Source organism: Barbus barbus, assembly GCF_936440315.1.
Source record: "Barbus barbus genome assembly, chromosome: 13".
Lineage (NCBI taxonomy): Eukaryota > Metazoa > Chordata > Actinopteri > Cypriniformes > Cyprinidae > Barbus > Barbus barbus.
This window is the reverse complement of record NC_136741.1, coordinates 31572382-31594939: the sequence shown is the minus strand read 5'-3', so window position 1 is coordinate 31594939 and position 22558 is coordinate 31572382. Positions and strand designations below refer to the sequence as shown.

The window sequence follows — 22558 nt, the reverse complement described above, 5'->3', positions numbered from 1 at the left end:
ACAAAAAGTACCGTGTTTTTGGACTTGTACCATACTAGCACCATGGTATTTAGTGCCTGAGACCATGGTACATTAATATGATGATCAAATAGTACCTTGTATATCAATATAGTCGAAATTAATATCTTTATGAGTCCTTTCCCCCATGTTTGTATTGAAAATAGCTATAAACCGTTTATATTTTTTACTCAAACTATGTCGATGTTTTATGAAATATATTTTTCTTTATATTTTCAGATTGTCAACTTCTGGAGAGTTTCATAGAAGCATCCCAGTCCATTTGAGAGGATTGTGTCAAGACAGATTTGTTGTTGTGCTTCGTTAATGTCCTTCAAAGAGTGTATTTCATGATTGGTGCTGACCAAGGCTGTATAAAAATGAAAAGGTACAGTATGAAGTTGCAGAATGTCGTAACATCATACATCCTGCGAAGTCGTGGAGTGACAAATGCATTTATTAAATGTAAAGATTACCCATTGTGCATTTGAACCCATTTTACCTAGGGTATAATTTTATCTTTTTTTTTTTTAAACAAAACTAAAATGTTCACACTCCACTGATATATAAATATAGTTGTCACTACATGATCTGTTCTTTATGGATGTATGCTGAATCCAGAATAGTCACAGATTAAACGCTCAGAAGTGGAGTGACAACTGTATTTAGATGCAGTGTGGACATATTTTCCAACTGAAAATAGGTGTGAAGTGCGAGTCAAATCTGGTTTTAATTTGAATTTGGTTCGTCAAGTATGGTTTGAAACTGAATCTGGTTCATTAAATGTAGTTAGAAACTGAATCTGGTTTTCAAATCTAGTTTGAATCTCAATCATGTTTGAAACTGAATCTGGTTCATCAAATCTGGTTTGAAACCGAATCTGGTTCATTAAATGCAGTTAGAAACTGAATCTGGTTCATTAAATGCAGTTAGAAACTGAAACTGAATCTGGTTCATTAAATGCAGTTAGAAACTGAATCTGGTTCATTAAATGCAGTTAGAAACTGAATCTGGTTCATTTGCAGTTAGAAACTGAATCTAGTTAATCAAATCTGGTTTGAAACTGAATTTGGTTCATCAAATCTGGTTTGAAACTGAATCTGGCTCATTAAATGTAGTTAGAAACTGAATCTGGTTTTCAAATCTAGTTTGAATCTCAATGTTTTAAACTGAATCTGGTTCATTAAATGGAGTTAGAAACTAAATTTGATTCATTGAATATGGTTTGAAACTGAATTTGGTTCATCAAGTATGGTTAGAAACTGAATCTGGTTTTCAAATCTAGTTTGAATCTCAATCATATTTGAAACTGAATCTGGTTCATCAAATCTGGTTTGAAACTGAATCTGGTTCATTAAATGTAGTTAGAAACTGAATCTGGTTTTCAAATCAAGTTTGAATCTCAATCATGTTTGAAACTGAATCTGGTTCATCAAATCTGGTTTGAAACTGAATCTGGTTCATTTAAATGCAGTTAGAAACGGAATCTGGTTCATCAAATCTGGTTTGAAACTGAATTTGGTTCATCAAATCTGGTTTGAAACTGAATCTGGTTCATCAGATCTAGTTTCAAACTAAATTGAAAGTGTTTTGTGTCTTTAGGAGCTGGATGTGTGTGAGCAGAAAATGACGGGGGGCAGTGAGAGTGCAGCAGGGGAAAACGATGGAGGTACGACGCTCATCGCTCAGATCCCGGTTGGCTGGCAGAGGAAGTTGGAAGATGGAGCTGTGTCTTACATCAGGTACGTCCACATTTTACTTTGTGTCATTCATAACTACTGTTCTGATCAAATGTGAACAGTGTTGCTATTAAAAGTTACATAACAGCAGTCATGTCACCCTGCAGCCCAAGACTGGTTGCCCACTGAAGCTAAGCAGGGTTGAGCCTGGTCAGTACCTGGATGGGAGACCTCCTGGGAAAACTAGGTTGCTGTTGGAAGAGGTGTTAGTGAGGCCAGCAGGGGGTGCTCACCCTGTGGTCTGTGTGGGTCCTAACGCCCCGATATAGTGACAGGGACACTAACCTGTCAAAAAGCACCGTCTTTCGGATGAGACGTTAAACCGAGGTCCTGACTCTCTGTGGTCATTAAAAATCCCATGGCACTTCTCGTAAAGAGTAGGGGTGTAACCCTGGTGTCCTGGCCAAATTCCCTCTACTGGCCTTTGTCTATCATGGCCTCCTAATAATCCCCATACACTTGATTGGCTCTATGACTCTCTCTCCTCTCCACCTGTAGCTGGTGTGTGGTGAGCGCACTGGTGCTGTTATACTGTGGCTGCCGTCGCATCATCCAAGTGGATGCTGCACACTGGTGGTGGTTGTGGAGAAACCCCCCACATGATTGTAAAGTGCTTTGGGTGTACAGCAATACACAAAGCGCTATATAAATGCATCATTCATTCCTAAGGAACATTTTTCACTTAGGTTGCCTAGCTATGATGATTATGCACAGATGTGAGTGATTTCCCCCAAGCAAACTTTCCAAACACGCATGCGAGTGTGTTTAGCTTTCACACTAGGGCTTCCAGGGCAGTTTGGTTCATGAGGAAGCAGTGCTTCAAAGTAGTCTGGTGTAAAGTTTATGTGAAAACCAGTACAGTTTGTAAGTGCTAAAACAATCTGGTAGTGAACTAAACACCCGTTCACACCAAGAATGATGACTAAATTAGCATCCATACCAGCACTCCATAACATTCTGTTTGTTATATGTGTACGCTCCAGGTTTGATGGCTGTCGCTTTAAATGCTCGAGCTCTTTGAGGTAGATTGAAAGTGTATTTGTATTTGAAAGTGATTCCTTGGTGTGACCGGACCTTTTGAGTGTAACAGTCTGAAACTAAAAATCCCATTAATTTTCTTCATAGTGGAATTGATATTTAACAATAACTTTAAATGAATCCTTTAAAGACCAGTTTGTTTATTTGATAATACAGACACGATTCCAAAAAAGTTGGGACACTGTACAAATTACTAATAAAAAAGGAATGCAATAATTTACAAATCTCATAAACTTATATTTTATTCACAATAGAATATAGATAACATATCAAATGTTGAAAGTGAGACATTTTGAAATGTCATGCCAAATATTGGCTCATTTTGGATTTCATGAGAGCTACACATTCCAAAAAAGTTGGGACAGGTAGCAATAAGAGGCCGGAAAAGTTAAATGTACATATAAGGAACAGCTGGTGGACCAATTTGCAACTTATTAGGTCAATTGGCAACATGATTGGGTATAAAAAGAGCCTCTCAGAGTGGCAGTGTCTCTCAGAAGTCAAAATGGCAAGAGGATCACCAATTCCCCCAATGCTGCGGCGAAAAATAGTGGAGCAATATCAGAAAGGAGTTTCTCAGAGAAATATTGCAAAGAGTTTGAAGTTATCATCATCTACAGTGCATAATATCATCCAAAGATTCAGAGAATCTGGAACAATCTCTGTGCGTAAGGGTCAAGGCCGGAAAACCATACTGGATGCCCCGTGATCTTCGGGCCCTTAGACGGCACTGCATCACATACAGGAATGCTACTGTAATGGAAATCACAACATGGGCTCAGGAATACTTCCAGAAAACATTGTCGGTGAACACAATCCACCGTGCCATTCGCCGTTGCCGGCTAAAACTCTATAGGTCAAAAAAGAAGCCATATCTAAACATGATCCAGAAGCGCAGGCGTTTTCTCTGGGCCAAGGCTTATTTAAAATGGACTGTGGCAAAGTGGAAAACTGTTCTGTGGTCAGACGAATCAAAATTTGAAGTTCTTTTTGGAAAATTGGGACGCCATGTCATCCGGACTAAAGAGGACAAGGACAACCCAAGTTGTTATCAGCGCTCAGTTCAGAAGCCTGCATCTCTGATGGTATGGGGTTGCATGAGTGCGTGTGGCATGGGCAGCTTGCACATCTGGAAAGGCACATCAATGCTGAAAGGTATATCCAAGTTCTAGAACAACATATGCTCCCATCGAGACGTTGTCTCTTTCAGGGAAGACCTTGCATTTTCCAACATGACGATGCCAGACCACATACTGCATCAATTACAACAATCATGGCTGCGTAGAAGGAGGATCCGGGTACTGAAATGGCCAGCCTGCAGTCCAGATCTTTCACCCATAGAAAACATTTGGCGCATCATAAAGAGGAAGATGCGACAAAGAAGACCTAAGACAGTTGAGCAACTAGAGCCTGTATTAGACAAGAATGGGACAACATTCCTATTCCTAAACTTGAGCAACTTGTCTCCTCAGTCCCCAGACGTTTGCAGACTGTTATAAAAAGAAGAGGGGATGCCACACAGTGGTAAACATGGCCTTGTCACAACTTTTTTGAGATGTGTTGATGCCATGAAATTTAAAATAAACTTATTTTTCCCTGATGATACATTTTCTCAGTTTAAACATTTGATATGTCATCTATGTTGTATTCTGAATAAAATATTTAAATTTGAAACTTCCACATCATTGCATTCTGTTTTTATTCACAATTTGTACAGTGTCCCAACTTTCTTGCTTTTGTTAAAGCCATCAGCACACATTATTCTAACTTATTTGAAAATTATCGTGTTTAACAGTGCAATGATGAAAGACTACATTACCCATCATGACTCCATATGCATATTTGGCAACAAACCTAAGATATATTATATCTACATATATAATTATCTTTAAATAAGTAGTTTTATATTACTCCATTGTTTTAAATTTGATTATTTAATTTGCAATGCTTCATGGGAGTTTTTTTATTTTATTTTACCTCATTATTGCACAATTTGTCTTTTATCCAGTTATCCAAGTTAATAATGTTGCGACTCACCTTGCAACTGGTTGGTTAGTTCATTGCTTATAACTTTTTAATGAAGACTTTATTTATTTATTTTATAAATCCTTATAAAAAATGTACAATAAGTGGGCGGCAATGTTACACTCTATTGGGGACTCAGAATTAGTTTATTATACTATAATGCATTTGTCATTCTTACTCTCTGCTGGCGTTGCTGTCAGTGCACAGCATTTCAAATGATGCAAAGAGTGTAAGAACCAGTAAACAACAGACACAAATGCCATTCTGTTCTAATAGTATAAGCAAAATGACGAAATCATGAATAAAAACAATAAAGCTTGGCACCTTCTTCTTGTATTTATGTCGATTGTATTGATGTCTGCAGAGAAATTATTTTTGGTTTCGGACCAAAAATAACTGTCAGACTTCTCCACATCAATCTTTCTCTTTTTCTTCTTCTTTAGCCCAAGTGGTACAGTCCTTCGATCTGTGGATGAGGTGAGGGTGTATCTACGGACAGACGGCACATGTAAATGTGGTCTGGAGTGCCCGCTAGTCCCAAATAAGGTGAGATCAACATTCAGTGCTGAAACCTTGTCATTCATGATGTTTCCAGTACAAATTTGATTGCAGATTAATTCATTATGTATTATAGATTGCAGCTATGTTTGGAATGAAATGCTAGCGTACTGCCTGTACTTTATTAATGACATGTGGAACACTATGATTTATGAAATGATAAACTACGTTGTTGATATGTTGCATGTTTTATTTAGCCATCAGCATCCAATTATTATTTCAGAAAGCTGATTTATCTTTTAAAGTCCCATACGATAACTACTGAAGTTGAGTGCACTGCATTGCAAAATGCACACGCAATGTCGTCTTTGCACTTTTTGGCAAATGTCACCCAGTTATTCAGTGCATACAGAAAGTTTGCTTTCTGTGTATCGTATAAATATTGCATACTGCAGAAATAATAAGAATTGCATGCATTACAAAAGGTGATTAAATGTCTTTATAAATCCCTGCAGGTCTTTAATTTTGACCCTGTTGCAATGGTCCGAGCTCCTGGTCATCAGTCAGGGAAAATAGAGGAAGACATGACCAAACTCTGTAATCATCGCAGGAAAGTTGATGCCATGGCGGCATTATGCCAAAGCATGCAGCCCTCCCATCTTCCCTCGCCGGCTCAAGCCACTGGTATTGCATTTTAATACACAAGTTATTCCAGCACGATTACTTTTTAGAAGAACCGTTCCGGGTTCTGTGACATGCTGTCATGACGTGTTCAAAGATTGCTTCAGTAAGCTGTTGTATCACACTTCTCATGCTAACACTTTTTTTGTTTAATAATCGGTTCAATTCAGTTTATTTTTTAAAGCACATTTAAATACAACACATTGTTGTTCCAAAGAGCTGTACGGAACCAAAAGACAAATAAAACCACAATGCAACAATCAAAGAAAAAAATTGTTCAATTCATAAACATTGTTCACTCTCGATACTTCATGCATTAACTAATGCACAACAATTTTTTACAGCATTTACTCATCTAAGTTAATGTTAAAAGTATTATGTTAGTTTGATACTTAATGCATAAACTAATAACAATTTGACCCTTAATGTAAAATGTTACCAATTATTTTGTTGTCTATTAATGTATTGTTTAATTAATGTGCCTATATTTTCCAAATGCTGTGTATGTTAGCATTTATTCCAGGGTTTTAAACAACTTCATAGACCTCAATTGTAGGTGCTTTACTGTAAACACATTTCTGACTTATTTTTACAAACAGAGGGACAAGTTACAATTGTCTGTAGTAATTGACAGCATGTCACATATGCTCTTGATGTAGCTTAACTTTTATTGTGCCCAGAACATTCCTTTAACAGCGTGTCTTAAAGTAAATTGCAGTATGTGACCACTACTGTTCTCATGAAGGGAAGATTATTCTCTACATCTCGTGTCCAAATATTACCTATTCAAATGATTACATTTGTCTAAAGCATGCAGTCATCTTCAGTATCCAGTTCACTGTATTTTTTTTTGGAAGTTATTTAACTTGTAAACTAAACTGCAACCACTAAGTTTCCCTTTAGTAAAAACATTACTATCCATATCAAAATATGATATACAGTGTCTATAAAAGGGTTTTTCCACATTTGAATCACTGTGGACTTAACAATGTGTCATTGATCAACTGTTGCTTTGTTGTTCCACCAGTCACAGCTTTATAGGAGATTTGCAAAAAGAAAGTCACTGATAAAGGATGTCCCATGACATCTCGGCTACAGTTTGCCAGAACTAAGTTTCTGAGACATTGAAACCAACTGGAAGAAGTTTCTGTAGTCTGAGATCAAAATTAAGTTTAAAGTAAAACACTGCCCATCAGAAATGTACTTGAAACCCAATTAGAAATAGTGATTTTTAAAAAATATTTTTCTGTTGTTCAGTGTCATAAAAGCCAACCCTTTGAGATTCAGTGTTAAAAAGTCCTAAAATAAACATTTGCATTTATGTATTTAGTAGATGCATAAAAGAGGAACCAAATCAGTTTGTCAAAGAGCCAATGATATTCATAATATACAATCCCATGTTTGGTAGACAACTTAGATTTGGATTTTTAGGGGGTAAATGCTTTTTATAGGCACTGTACCTGTCTTTAAGTTCAGCTTTCTTCAGTAAGGTGAGTTGTGTTGTCTTAATGTTTGTTTAAGGAGGAGTTATATACTCAGTGGATGGCAGAGAGCCGAGAGGATCAATGGTGGCTCATGGAGACGGCGTCCACTGCACTTACCCTCTGCCGAGACACAACCAACCCAAATCCAACATTGGTTTCCCTCTGTCATCTCCTCGCTCTGTTGTGCAAAACGGTTCTGTTAGCCTCTCCCCAATTTCACGGCCTCCAGAACAGGGTTCGCCTTTAAAGAAACCCCAAACACCAGTCGGCTGCATGCCTGATTACGCGAAACAGCAGTGGAGCCCTCATCCACCACTTCCCCAAAACATCCCCCAAAGGACAGTGCACAACCCCACTTCCCCTAACAGTGTAAAACCAAGTGTACACACGCATATACATCCTCCAGACCCCTCCAACTCCTTCTCCTTCTCCTTATCCCCCTCTTCATCCTTAACTCTAAGTGGTCGAGGAGCTCCACCAAACTCCCAGGGAGCGAATGTCAAGTCGCCCTCTCCTCTGTCACCTTTGGACACTTTCTCACCCCGCCAAGGCTCTCGCCATTCTCCAACATCCTCGCTCTCAGAGCATGGGGCCCATGGGTCCGTTTTCATTCAGGGAGGCAAACCGTTGCAACCCACCATGTCGTGCTCCTCTCCCAAGCTTCCTCTTGCGCCTTCCAGCCCTTGTAGTCGCTTGGAGGGAATTCTGCAGCACTACAAAGACTGTAGCACGAGCTCCAGTGCTAACCAAAGCAACCATCAGATGTCACAAGCCCCAGGACTGCTTGGCCTTCCACTAGGGCAGATTCTCAACCAACAGAAGAGCCAGCAAAAAGGCCACATCAATAACTCTTTCCCAGCCAGCAGCCTCCTTTCTGCGGCCGCAAAAGCCCAGTTGGCCAACCAGAAAACCCAGCTCAATGCAGCCGATGCGTTGACCGCACTCCCTCTTACGGGCTTGGACAAGGAGCAGCAGTCAAAGGTATTGATTAGCACTTTAAACAGTAGCATCCACCCCACTTCCGCCAGAGCACAGTCCCTCACCGCCCTATTGCTTCCGCACTCCCCTTCCCTTTCCCCGGCTTTCCCTGCTGTTGCGGAGAAAAACGTAAGGCGCAAACGGCAGAGGCGCTCGCCCACCGTTTTGAGTATGCTCAAAGACTCACAGTTTGGTCGGGCCGCAGGAGATCTCTCCGGGTCACCTCTGCTCATCTCCCCATGCCTTTCGCCACCTTCTCCTCCCGTACCTCATTTAGACAACCACCGGCTGCCCGTCGCTCCTCCAAATGCCTCCAGGTTGCAGGATTCGGAGGAAGGCAGGAAGCCAGGACTTGTTAATTCCCTCCCATCTCCATCCCAGCCCCTTTCCGCCCTGCTTCAGCTTCTTAGCATGCAAAGCGCAACCCAGCAATCCGGCATTGCCACTGCCATACCTGGCAACAGGCACACAAACCCATTGCCCTCTTCACCCAGACCCATCACTCCACAGACGCTCCAATGCGACATGCAGTCCACATTACGTTTACCCAACCACACCCTGCAACCTCAACCCCAAAGCACAGTGCCCATGCCAGAATCTCCCATCCAGCGACCACCATCCCAACCCTTTCCTTTGATGGGTGATGAGACAACCATGAACCTCAAAACAACCTCCAGCAGCACCATCCTGAACTTGAGCCAGACGACGCCGGACCTCAACAGTTCAATTCTGAGCATGATGAACCAGATGTCCTCAACATGCTTGCCCTCATTCCCGGAGAAAGGTTGTGGACCCAAAACAACAGAGACTTGTCTTGACCACAGTACCTACCAAATTAACCAGTCAAACCACAACCTAGCCATGGAAAGTAAAGGTGAGACTTTTTTCATGTTGCAATAATCGCTAAAGCTTTTATCACGGTGTACGGTATTATCACGATATTGAAATAAGTCGCAAAAACGTGTTGTCAAAGTATAACAACTTTTTTCTTATAACAATAAAACTGAGCATTTAAATACAATAAAGCAATACACAAAAGATGTATTGAAACAAATGTTCCAAATTATAAAGGACAATGTAACCCTTTACAATAAGATCTCATTAGTTAACTTTAGTTAATGCATTAACAGTGAGCAATAGCTACATTTGTTACAGAAGTTATTAATCTTTGTTGACTATTACAACTGTTAGTTCATATTAGCTCGGGTCCATTAAATAATACAGTTAATATTTTATTTTTATTTTAATAGCTTGTTATTAAATGTTGAAATTAACTAATATTAATAAATGCTTTAGAATAATTTTTCTTTGGCAGTTTGGTAACTAAAGAATTAACTAATGGAGCCTTAATGTAAAGTGTGACTAAACAATAAAAAAATAAATATATTTTCAAGCAATATATTGGACATGTTGTAGTCCAGATTAAAATGTAGAAAAGTTAGAAAATAAATAGCCTATTAAGATTAAGTTGAAGTATTTGGCGCTGTGATGAACACCACTGCGAATACAAAAATCTGAATGGCTCATTAAATTATTTAAATACTCTACTCTTCAGAAACAAAGTAGCAGCTGCTTTGTTTACACGGGGTAACCGTGGTAACGAGTTGGGCTTGTTTACACCGTATGCGCAGGATGCTGATCTTTAGATCTTTCTATTCGTCAAAGAATCTACTAAGAAAAAAATTTACTCAACTGTTTTAAATAATGATGATAATAAATGTTTCTTGAACAGCAAATCAGTATATTAGAATGATTTCTGAAGGATCATGTGACACTGAAGACTGGAGTAATGATGCTGAAAATACAACTGTGCATCACAGAAATAAATTACATTTTAAATTATATTAAAATAGAAAGCATTTTTTTTTAAATAGTAAAAATATTTCACAGTATTACTGCTTTTGCTGTATTTTGGATCAAATAAATGCAGGCTTGGTGAGCAGAAGAGAATTCTTTAAAAAACATAAATCTTACTGTTTAAAAACTTTTATCTGGTAGTGTAATTATTCACATGTTTTTTGAAGTGCCACAATATCGTGCATCTTCATTATCGTAACACCGGCACATGTCTAGTGATAATCTTCTTTTCTTGTGTTTCTTGGGGCATTTTCACAGCAATAGTGGTTTGGGTGGTCCATTTGACACTTGTGTTTTCTCGGCAGGTCCTGTAGAGTCGATGGATCAGCCGGACTCAGATCCAAGATTGCTGGGTGGCTGTGAGCCGGACCACAGCCTCCCCTCTTCCGACCTTTCTAACCCTACAACCGACCCTGCTGTTTCCTTGCCGCTTGCAGAGGCTTTTCCCTTCATGTCTCAAGAACAGCTCCTCCAGCTTCTGTCCTCCAATGCCGGTCTGCCTTCCCTGCTCCCGCCCTTTCTCGGCTCCCTGCCTTTAGGGGTCTGGATGAGCAGCCAACCTTCGGTGCCCGGCTGTGCCCAAGCCCAGCCAACCAGTGCCATCCTAAACCAGGGCTCTCCTCTCAACGTCCTAAACCAGGGCGAGCTTCCTCTCAACCTCGTGAGCCTGTTAAATCCGCCCGGTTCTGCTGCAGCTGAAGCAGGGGTGGAAGCTGGTGAAAAACCCCCTGGGCTTCAAGCCCTCCTCATGGCTTCGTTGCTGCTCGGCCAGAATCCAGCTGCCATGTTGCCACTTCCAGCGCTCAACCTGGAGCTTCCTACGCTGCAGCAGGTCTTCACGGATGGAGCATCCTTGGAGAAGACCCCCGCTCTGCTGGACTCGGTCCTGATGGGGCCGGGGCTCCTGGAGGCTCTACAAACTCTAGCACCCAGTGCAGACGGCCAGTCGCTGCTCCTTTCCGCCCCTCTCACTCCACCCCCTCATGCCTTTCTGTCGCTCAACCCCGCTCTGCTGACCGCAGCTCTCGCCCAGACCGAACCCCTACCCAACCACACTCCACCCCCCCCGCCTCATTCTCAGGTAAACGCACCAGTTGCATGCTTCGCTGCATGTGCAGTCTGCATGCTTCCAGTGACAGGGTTTCCCAACCAGATGTTCTGCCTCTAGGGGTTAATGATGGAACTGCATCAGATTTGTGATCCTGGAGCACAAAAGCAGTCATGAGTAGCACAGGTATATTTGCAGCAATAGCAAACAATACATTGTATGGATCAAAATGATCAATTTTTCTTTTATGCCAAAAATCATTAGGATATCAAGTAAAGATCATGTTCCATGAAGATATTTTGTAAATGTATTTCCGTAAATATATAAAAACGTAATTTTTGATTAGTAATATGCATTGCTAAGAACTTCATTTGGACAACTTTAAAGGAGATTTTCTCAGTATTTAGATTTTTTTGCACCCTTATGACTAGTTTTGTGGTCCAGGGTCACATTTGTGCATTTTTAATACTAGTGTTAATTTCATAAAAGCTATAAAAATAAATGTCAGGGTTGGGGTTAATCAAAAGGACTGGACATTATATTCTTCTAATTGTGGCATTATTTTCTTGAGTTATGTACATTTAAACTTGCAATCTCCATATAGCCACTTACTATAATGCATTTACTGTAATGCAAAACAAAGAATTAAGTATTTAAATTGTAATTTCTAAGTCCTTGTGTCTGGTGCATGCATGGTTTTTTGCATTTCATTGAGAATTTATTTTGAAAATGTGGTTAATTGTCATGAAATGACAACCAAAAATTAATGTTGTCACCATTTACTCACCCTTATGTTGTTCCAAACCCGTAATCCATTTTAGTCACATGGGCTTATAATGGAGAAATGGGTTTTAAAAAAATCTTAATTTGTGTTTTGAAAATGAACCAAAGTGGATTTGGAATGACGAGGGTGAACAAATGACAGAATTTTTGTTTTCGGGTAAGCTATGCTTTTAATAAAAATAGGCTTTATTTTATTTGTGAAATATGGCACATTTCTACATTCTGAATGTCCATGCAGAATTGCCAGTCCTTGTATTAGGCGTTGTTGTGCATTTGCCAGTGGAACATTGTTTTGATATTGAAGTACATGCATCTTGTGCAATACATATGTGAATCTGTGTGGCTGTAGGGGACTCTGTCCAGCCCAGCTCTAGTTTCTACCTCGGTGTCCTGCGGCCCTCTGGTTTCCAGCACGGGGCCGGAAGAGTGTGACCCTCTGGCCGAGCAGGACAAGAATAACACCCATACACCTCAATTCCTGCCACATCTGCTCGCCCCTGGGGTTCTTGGTAAGTGGATCAGTCTTTCAATTAAAATACATCTGAAAATGACCATTTTAAATGTGCCTTTCTTTGGAATAACTGTATTATAATTATACACGGGGCTAAATTGGGCCGGGGCACATAAGCTTACCTTGGTAACTCATCAGAGGACTTTCCTCGTACATTTTCAACATTATAGGCTATAGTTTTAAACACTTTACTCATTCTTACTAATTCGAGCAATGATGCAACGCATATGTAGGCTATCGCTGAAAGGAACCGAGTGTCTTCAGAAAAGTTCTGATTGCATTTCAACTTTATCTGATAAAGTAGCGTTCGTGAGTGCAGTGCTACTTTGTTTACAGCGGTTACCGGGGAAACCGCTATATTTTGATGTTCCAAAAGCGCCTCCTGCTGGCAGAGAATCAAATTGGATTTTCAATAAGCCTGTCTGCTGTTTCCCCCCCATTCGCCCGTGTAACCCTGTGTTAAATTAATATAATTGTTTAGGGCTGTTGCGATTCGTTGATTTTATTCGACTAGTCGATTTTTAAAAAATCGTCGACTTCATTTTGCTCGTGTCGACTAACCGGCAAAATACCGGAAGTGGCGCGTTTCACGGACGAGAATCCATAAAACACATCATTAGACTATTTTCCAAGGCTGCATGCTATATTAAACCCATTTAAAAATCATAATTAAGCATAATTGTGAATTCACAAACACTATGATTTAATTAAATAATATGCGATGCAGTTCTAACACAGTATATGCGCTTTAATCATTTACATGTGTGGAGCGTCTCAAACTCATCTCTGCATGTTTTTGTGAGTTTGTGTTTATTATAACATTCATCTGGGAAGGAAACGTGCGCTATTTCATCAGATTTGTAAGGTAAATCATTTATAAATCTACTCAAACACAGGAGAATACATCACGATTTCACAATAAAAGCTCAAACCCTCTCTCTGAGTTACACGTTTTGATGTTCACATATATAATTACAGCGGCTGTAGCATCTCTGTCCTAAAGAAATGGACAAATATTAAAGATTAAGTGTACATTTGAATTAAATGGTGCTTGGTCAATATTAACACATTGGGAAGTCGTGGCCTAATGGTTAGAGAGTCGGACTCGTAATCGAAAGGTTGTGGGTTCGAGTCTCGGGCCGGCAGGAATTGTAGGTGGGGGGAGTGAATGTCCAGCGCTCTCTCCACCCTCAATACCACGACTGAGGTGCCCTTGAGCAAGACACCGAACCCCCAACTGCTCCCCGGGCGCCACAGCATAAATGCCCACTGCTCCGGGTGTGTGTTCACGGTGTGTGTGTGTGTGTGTGTGTGTGTGTGTGTGTGCATTTGTTCACTACTCACTGCTGTGTGTGTGCACTTGGATGGGTTAAACGCAGAGCACCAATTTCGAGTATGGGTCACCATACTTGACAATACGTCACGACTTTTACTTTACTTTACGACTTTAAACAAGGATTAGATCTCGCAGTAAAAACAGTCGTCAGGTCGTCGGCGCCCCCTGCAGGGCTTTGTTGTGATGCGTAATCTACATTAGCTCTATTGTTTATTATACATTATATATTTTAAGTTTTGTTCAATAAAACCATATGATTTCTTGCTTTTGATACTTTTTCAACTAATTATTGCCTCATTGCTATTATATATGTATTTTAAGTAATTTTAAAGGCTATTGTTCACTTCTAGTTTTATTACCACAATTGTTTTTTTATTATAATTATAGGGCCCTATGAAATCCATTTTATTTCCAAATTCAGTTTTTTCCATTTTCATTTGTCTATACTCTGTTTTAATGGTTAAATAAAATTGTATTAATCAAAAAGCCTTTCTAATTAATTGAGTTTTACCGTTTTATCTTTACCAAATTCTGTTTTCCATTATTTTCTGGATTCCATTTTAATGGTTCCATGAAATTTTAATAATCAAAAGCATCTCAATTAATTTATTTTATTTAAACAAACTAACCTTTTTTTTTTTTTTTTTTCAGAAATACTGCACCTTTAAATTTTTTTCCTAAATAAATTGTGGTAAATACTCCTTTTAAAGTGTTTTTTGATGATGATGTTATTATCATTAGACTAGAACGTGTGGATATGTTGTCATTCTCACACTATAATACTGAACTGATTTCAGTGATCTGGACTGAGACTTGCTTCTGTTGCACTTTACTTTTGCTTTAAAAAAAAAAAAGGATTTCATACAAATTTTCATTTTGTTTAATAACATATTCTTAAGTAAAATTGTTTTTTTTTTTTTTGTAATTGTGGGAAATTAATCGTTTAGATTAAAAGATAAATTAGTCAATAGATTAATCGAAATAAAAATAGTCGTTAGTGGCAGCCCTATAATCGTTTATACTTCTTACCCGTTTCTAAAAAAAATGGTTTAAAGACTGAAACGTGAGGTTTATTATTTTAGATATATTTTTTTTGTCTTTGTTTTGTGTCTCAACTGTAATTAAATCATGTTTTTACAGTTTAATGAGTTACCATAGACATTGCCCTACTCTGCTCATATGGTATTCATTTTTATTATTAAATTAATTTTTATTATTAAATTAGATTTTAATTTAGTAAAAACTAGACCTATTTAAAAACAAAAAAACATGGTAATAAGAAAATGACAAAAACTAAATTACTAAGTTAAGGTAGTAAAAAATTTGAAAAATAGCTTTTTACAACTAGGTGTGTTTTATATATGTTTATATATATTTTTAAAATATTTTATTTGTTTGTTTGTAATCTGTTTTTTCATCTGAATATTTTCAATAATTAGTGATTGGATAACTAAGAATCATTTCAAATATTTGTGAACACATTATTTTTCCATTATTAAACAGTTTTTCCATGTGTAATATAAGTAGAGATGCATTGAAATTTCAGCTAGTGCTTGACGGATTTGGTGATAAAAACAAAGCCTCAGCAGTTTATAAACGAGCAATCACTACTAGTTTGTTTCTCAGCTGTTCTCTCTATGTCCACAACTCTTGGTTTTACTGTAGAGCTGCAGTTTTGTGCTGTGGAGGGTTTATCGGCTGCCAGGTAGCATTACATTGGTGTTTTATAGGCTGTCTTCTGCAGGAGATTGTGAACCTGCAGTGACATCTCAGCCGACTCACTCCCACTGACTGCTGGACAGGAGAACTTCTTAAAGTTTGGCCACAGCAGTGACGGTGTTCAGCGCAGAACTGCTGACGCACGACGCTCAGCTGTATTTGTGGCCTGCATTTCATTTTTGTGACTGAGAGACAGTGTTTTGAGTAACATAATTGAGAAGATCTCAACCCAGGAGAAGTTAGATTCTCACTGAAGAAGACTCTTTCTTTTTCTTTTCAAAACCTCACGTTTTGTTTTTTATTTTTAAGGTAACACTTTATTTTAAGGTGTCCTTGTTACACCTTACATATACTTACTATTATAATAACAATTAATTATGCATAATTGCATACAAGTAACCCTAACCATAGATTATACATGTAGTTAATTAATATGACTGTACTTAAATGTATAATTACACTGTAACAAAAATACATTGTTTGGGTCAAAATGATCAATTTTTCTTTTATGCCAAAAATCATTAGGATATTAAGATCATGTTCCATGAAGATATTTAGTAAATTTCTTACCGTAAATATATCAAAACCTCATTTTTGATTAGTAATATGCATTGCTAAGAACTTCATTTGAACAACTTTAAAGGAGATTTTCTCAATATTTAGATTTTTTTTGCTCCCTCAGATTCCAGATTTTCAAATAGTTGTATCTCAGACAAATATTGTCCGATCATAAACCATACATCAATGGAAAGATTATTTATCCAGCTTTCAGATGATGTATAAATCAAAATATTGACCCTTATGACTGGTTTTGTGGTCCTGGGTCCCATATTTGGTTATATACTGACAGTCTGATTATAATGTGCTTTACCCTGTATCTTGCTTATGAGTGTTTGAGCTGCTAATGATGTTGTTTCTCTCTGTGTACAGGTGAGCTCACAGCTCTGGGTAACCTCAGCAGTCTTCACGGTTTATTAGGAGCCGGATCTCTTCTGCTGCCGCAGGGCCCGTCTCTGAGCGTCCCGCTGACACAGAACCAGACCGCGCTCAACCCGCTCACCTGCCTGCAGGTAAACTCTCACCTGAGCCGCGAGCAAACGGGCCGTTTACATAGACAAAAAACTGATGAATTTTTGAAAGCAGTTATGTTTTTGAAAGTCTCTTTTGTTCAGGGCTGCATTTATTTGATCAAAAATACAATAAAAGTAGTAAAGTATTATTACAATTTCTATGTGAATATCTGTTAAACTGTAATTTATTTCTGTGATCTGTATTTTCAGCATCATTTCTCCAGTCTTCAGTGTCACATGATCTTCAGAAATCATTATAATATACTGATTTACTGCTCAACAAACATTTCTGATTATTATCAATGTTGAACACAGCTGCTGGAGAATATTTTTGTGGAAACTGTGATGTATTTTATTTTTCAGGATTCACAGATGAATAGAAAGTTCAAAAGAACAGCATTTATTTGAAATATAAATATTTTGTAACATTATAAATGTCTTTACTGTCACTTTTGATCAATTTAATGCATCCTTGATGAATAAAAGTATTAGTTTCTTTAAAAAAAACAAAATTGCTGACCAAACTTTTGAACAATAGTGTAAATATTATTATATTAATTATATTTAATAATGTCTTACATATTATATTAGTTTATATTATATTAGTTTAATATTTGTGCTTCATTTGAACTTGCTTGCATCCTGGGATTCTTTTTAAAAACTTTTTTTTAAAAATTTCTTTAGAAGAATAAAATAACTCAATGTTGACCCCAGTTTATATTTAAAGTTCAAAAGAACATTTGAAGATATTTTTTCTTAAAAAGTTACTGACCTCGTTTGCAAATTATTATATTAACTATAGTAAATATTAATTATAATGAATAATATCATAAAATTACAAAATAAAATATATAATTATTATATTTTATCTTATTACAAGTTCAAAAGAACATTGAAGATTTTCTTTCCAAAAATATTTGTACTGACCCCAAACTCTTGTAAAATATTATATTAAATATAGTAAATTTTAATTACAATGAATAATCATTAAAAATCATGTTGTTGTTTTTTTTCTCATTTGAACATCTTTATTAATCCATTCTCAGCCGACATCATGAGGTGCATCCTGGGATGTTTTTTAAAAGCTATTGAAGATTTCTCGTGTGCTAAACATTTGATGCATTTCCTTCACCGTTTGCTCCATTAAAAAAAGAAATTGATCCATTATTAAATTCATCTTTTTAATAATCAAGAATTTCATAAGTTGAACCCAGTTTGTATTTCACTATAAAAATTTTTTTTAAATCATGAGGAACTTAGCTTCCCTCGTGTGTGAAGCGCTGGCGTTTATGGATGCATCTTCTCATTCTCAGCTGACGATGGCACCGGCGCTCATGGGAGAGAAACCCGTGGGTCTACATGAGACGCCTCCATCACAAGATCAGCTTCCCTCGGCTTCGATATCCCAGGATTCCCAGACGCCTGTGCAGCAGAGAGAGATGTCCACGGGCTCCGGTCCGGGGCTGTTTGACCCATACGGCTCCTTCATGGACACCATCTACACCTCCTTCCTGCAGGTGAGCGAGCGTGATTCCTACCCCGAGCTGCCTCCGCCCCTCAGCCCGCGCCGCGCCTGTTCCATCCACAACCCCGACTTGACCCGCCTCGGCTTGGACACGGCCCAGTCCCAGTCTCCGGCCCGAGGGACGCCCAAACCCAGCGAGGACCCGTCGACGCCGCCGCCCTGCGACGCCCCGCTGGAGGAGGCCAAGACCGACGGCTCGGCCACAGTGTGCGTCTACAGCAACGGGGTCGGCTCCACAGCGGAGGGGCGAGGAGGTGAGGAGGAGGAGGATGGACGAAGGCCGCGGGGGTATTTGAGTCCAGGTGAGCGGCTCAGAGAGGCAGCCGAGGACATCAGAGACGCAGAGCAAGTCCGGGTGAGTGCGCTTATGTCTTATTCAGATGCTCTTATAGTATTTAGTCAGATTTGTTTCAAGTTTTTTGACTCTTCTATTTAGCTGAAAGTTACTTTTTTCATTTTTAGTAATTTTATGATTTTATATAATTTTTATTAGTCTTTTTATTATTTCTATTTACCTTTTGTTATTTGTTTTAGTTACATTTGTTTTGTCATTTCTATTTGACTTGAAGTTGCTTGAAGTTTTAGTAATTTTATGTGCTTTTGTCATTTTTATCATTTAAAAAATATATCTATTTTGCTTTATTTTTATTTAGGTTTTAGTAATTTAGTGTTTTTGTCATTTCTATTAGTTTTTCTCTCTATTTGACTTGAAGTTACTTCAGTTTTAGTAATTTTATGTGTTTGTCATTTTTTATTTTAACATTTCTATTTAGCTTTATTTTAATTTCACTTTACAATATTGATAAAACAATATTACCAAAACTTAATCACGATTATTTAACACGATTATGTGGGCCATGACCAAAACTCTCCTCTAATATAATGGCAGGGGAAACACTGAATAGCATACTAATGTCTGAAATGTTTATTTTTGCACGTTGCTTCACATACCTCTTTCATTAATAGCATCGTATACTGAGTAGAGTACTAGACTTTATTTCCCAGCATGACCCTGGTTTCTTTCTCTTGCATCTGCACTCAGGCGGAAGAAGTGTACACCGGAGCCAGAAGAGGGCGCAAGAGGAAGCAGTCGTAAGTGCAGCTGTCTAGAACCCGACATATTCATTCACGCGTGAAGTGCTTTGTGTTTTACTGTCTTCGTCGTCTTCTTCTTCCTGTCAGGCTGCAGAGAGGAGCGGACCTGCTGGGTGGCATCGACAGCATCATTGAGGAGCCGACGGTGAGACACACACACTCTCTCTCTCTCACACACACACACACACACTCTCACTCTCACTCTCTCACTCTCACACACACACACACACACACACACACACACTCACTCACTCACTCACTCACTCACTCACTCACTCACTCACTCTCTCACACACTCTCACTCACTCTCTCACACACTCTCTCACTCACTCTCTCACTCACTCTCTCACTCTCACACACACACACACACACTCTCACTCTCACACACACACACACACACACACACACACACACACACTCTCTCTCTCACACACACACACTCTCACTCACACAGACTCTCACTCTCTCACACACACACACTCCTCACTCTCACACACACACACACACTCTCTCACACACACACACACACACTCCTCACTCTCACACACACTCCTCACTCTCACACACACACACACACTCTCTCTCTCTGAGCTGCATTAATCTGTCTGATGTGTTGTTGATGCAGATAGCGTTGTCCAGACCCGTGCGGTCCGCCAGAGGGAAGAGACGCCGCTTCGTCCGGTAGATCTGAACGTACTTTCCCGCCAACACCAGCACTGTTGCCACGGCAACACCGTCTGAGCCGCACTGTGAAGAGTCCGTGATTCGCTCCTCCGTCTGTCTGTGTTTGCTCACCTTCTGTTACCACGAATGCGGCTGATGTTACATTTTCAAATTGTTACCAGGCAACCAATGATAACTATTGTTAAATTGTTGCATCAGTTTAGGAATAGTTATTGTTTAACTCAGTTACTTTTTGCTTCTTGTTTCATGATTGAGGTCCAGTCAGTGTGATTGACAGCTCTGATTAAGAGGAATAATTCAGGCAAACATTAAAATGCGCTCATCCTCAGGTCATTCAAGATTAGGATGAGTTTGTTTCTTCATCAGGTTTAGAGAAATGTATCATTGCATCACTTGCTCATCAATGAATCCTCTGCAGTGAATGGGTGCCGTCAGAATGAGTCCAAACTAGGGATGCACCGAATATTCGGCAACCGAAATTACTCAGACGAAAATAGCCAAACAGACTCCTTTGGTGTTCAGCTGAATAAGCGCAAAGACAGAATAATATGTACCGAACAATGACGAGACGTGATCAAACAGAAGCACGCACTAATGCAGCAAACATGGCAGTATGGAAGCATTTAAAACTGTCCGAGAAAGATGCAGAAACCATTACAAGCATCGACATCGAGAGACTCTTTAGTGCTGCATTTGCATCTCATGTCTCCGATGAGAAGAAAAGACAATAATAATGATCATTACAACAGCTCTATTAATACATTTATTATAACACTCACACATAGTGTTCGGATTGGGATCTGTAATATTTTCTGATGTTTTAAAAGAAGTCTCTTCTGCTCAGCAAGGCTGCATTTATACAGTAAAAATTACATGTTAATTTTAAGTTAAATTGTTTAACATTCTATCAAACACTATACCAACAAAGCACAATGTTGAGTGTTAAGTAAATATTTTTAAATTGTTTTGTAATCAATTATTTATTTGAAAAGCTAGATAAAATATAACGCTTCCTCCAATGACAAAGAGGAGAGAAATCTGCACAGATCAAGCACCGTTTGCAAGAAACGGCTCTAAACATATCTGTGGCTGGATTTTGATGTGAGAGACGACAGGAGATGCACTTTTTCACTGGAGGAAGTGATATGGATTATTAATACTGGATGTGTTTCAGCTTTTGTCTTCTCCAGATGTTAACTGATGGACTGGAGTGGTGTGGATTATTGTGATGTTTTTATCAGCTGTTTGGACTCTCATTCTGACGGCACCCATTCACTGCAAGTGTTGGAATCATACATTTTATGGGTGAATTGTCATTTTAAGATTTCACGCCCATCAGTCTTCAGGTGCACGTTTGTGTCCAAAAATCCCTCGGATGCTGAATCCGTCTCGTTCTTGGACCAAACGACTCGTTATCCTTTACAAACCCATAATGCACCTCATGAACCATTTTCAGCCCTAGATTCATTCAGTAGTTTTGTCAGTAATGCCACCCTGCAGTTTCACACGCCTCAAAACGAGACCAAATCTCACTCGTCACTCAATGTTTTGTCTTTGCAGGGTCATATATATGTTGTTTTTCCCCCGTGTGTGTGTGTGTGTGTGTGTTAGAGGAGAGTATCTAGGTTTTAGGGGCTTTAGTCGTGGATCTGCACAGAGCTCATCGACACAGGCACAAGATTATTACTGAATATTTAAAATAATGATTTAATAATGGGGCTGATTATGCAATTTTACTATTGAATTTATGTATATATGTACAGTTTTAGTATTTTATTTTGTACACCTTTTTTAGGGAAAAAATGATCAATTTGGAAAATATTTCTCCTGCAGAGAAACCTTTCCTTTCTCATATTCATGTTTGAATTGTAAAGAAAATACTTTGAGAATCGTGAACAAGTAGCATTTGCTTTTTTATTGGGAGTTTTTTTTGTTAATTTAACAAATTAAAACATTTTAAATGATGAAAGCTCTCTTCTGATTATTTCATGTCACTGTTTTGACATGCAAAGTGAAAATTAGTTTTGGTGTGTTTCACAGGCATTATTGAATATAAAGGAAATATACTTCATAAACACCAGCCTGTTGTTCCAAAACTGGAAGTTGTTCAGACCATGAAATGTTATGAAATTTTTATAAGATCGTAAAAAACAAAAACGCAGAAGCATCGACTCTCATTGTACGCAAGTTGTTTCTAAATATTTCACTTTTAGAAAACTGTCCCGTTTGTTAACTAGCTCTAGTGCTTTTAATTTATTCATCATTAACTAACATAAAAATACAATTGTTTATTGCTTAGTTCACGAGTGAATTAATGTTACAAATATATTTTAATATTATTTTGAGCAATGTCTTTAACATCTAAAAACCATATGACAATAATATATAATGGTTTAAAGCAACGCATATTACTTCTTAAAGGATTCAAGTATGAAGGTAAGCAAACAAATTGATTTCTAACCCTTTTTTTTTTTATATTCATTTTTAGCA

General features: G+C 38.4%; 1 protein-coding gene across 1 annotated transcript; it reads left to right on the top strand.

The window, feature by feature from the left end:
• Positions 1-250: 250 nt before the first annotated feature.
• mbd6 (methyl-CpG binding domain protein 6) lies at positions 251-21345 on the top strand. Its single transcript, XM_079432577.1, has 12 exons — positions 251-385; positions 1600-1739; positions 5243-5345; positions 5813-5981; positions 7500-9314; positions 10603-11378; positions 12478-12637; positions 16625-16764; positions 18078-18644; positions 19332-19381; positions 19472-19529; positions 20010-21345. The coding sequence occupies exons 2-12, from the start codon at positions 1624-1626 to the stop codon at positions 20067-20069; spliced, it is 4014 nt and encodes a 1337-aa protein (XP_079288703.1). The 5' UTR covers positions 251-385; positions 1600-1623; the 3' UTR covers positions 20070-21345.
• Positions 21346-22558: the final 1213 nt, after the last annotated feature.

Coding starts and splice junctions, on each gene's coding strand:
- mbd6 (XM_079432577.1), top strand. CDS start 1,624: ATGACGGGGGGCAGTGAGAGTGCAGCAGGGGAAAACGATGGAGGTACG. Junction 18,645..19,331: donor GAGACGCAGAGCAAGTCCGG/GTGAGTGCGCTT, acceptor ATCTGCACTCAG/GCGGAAGAAGTGTACACCGG. Junction 19,530..20,009: donor GCATCATTGAGGAGCCGACG/GTGAGACACACA, acceptor TTGTTGATGCAG/ATAGCGTTGTCCAGACCCGT.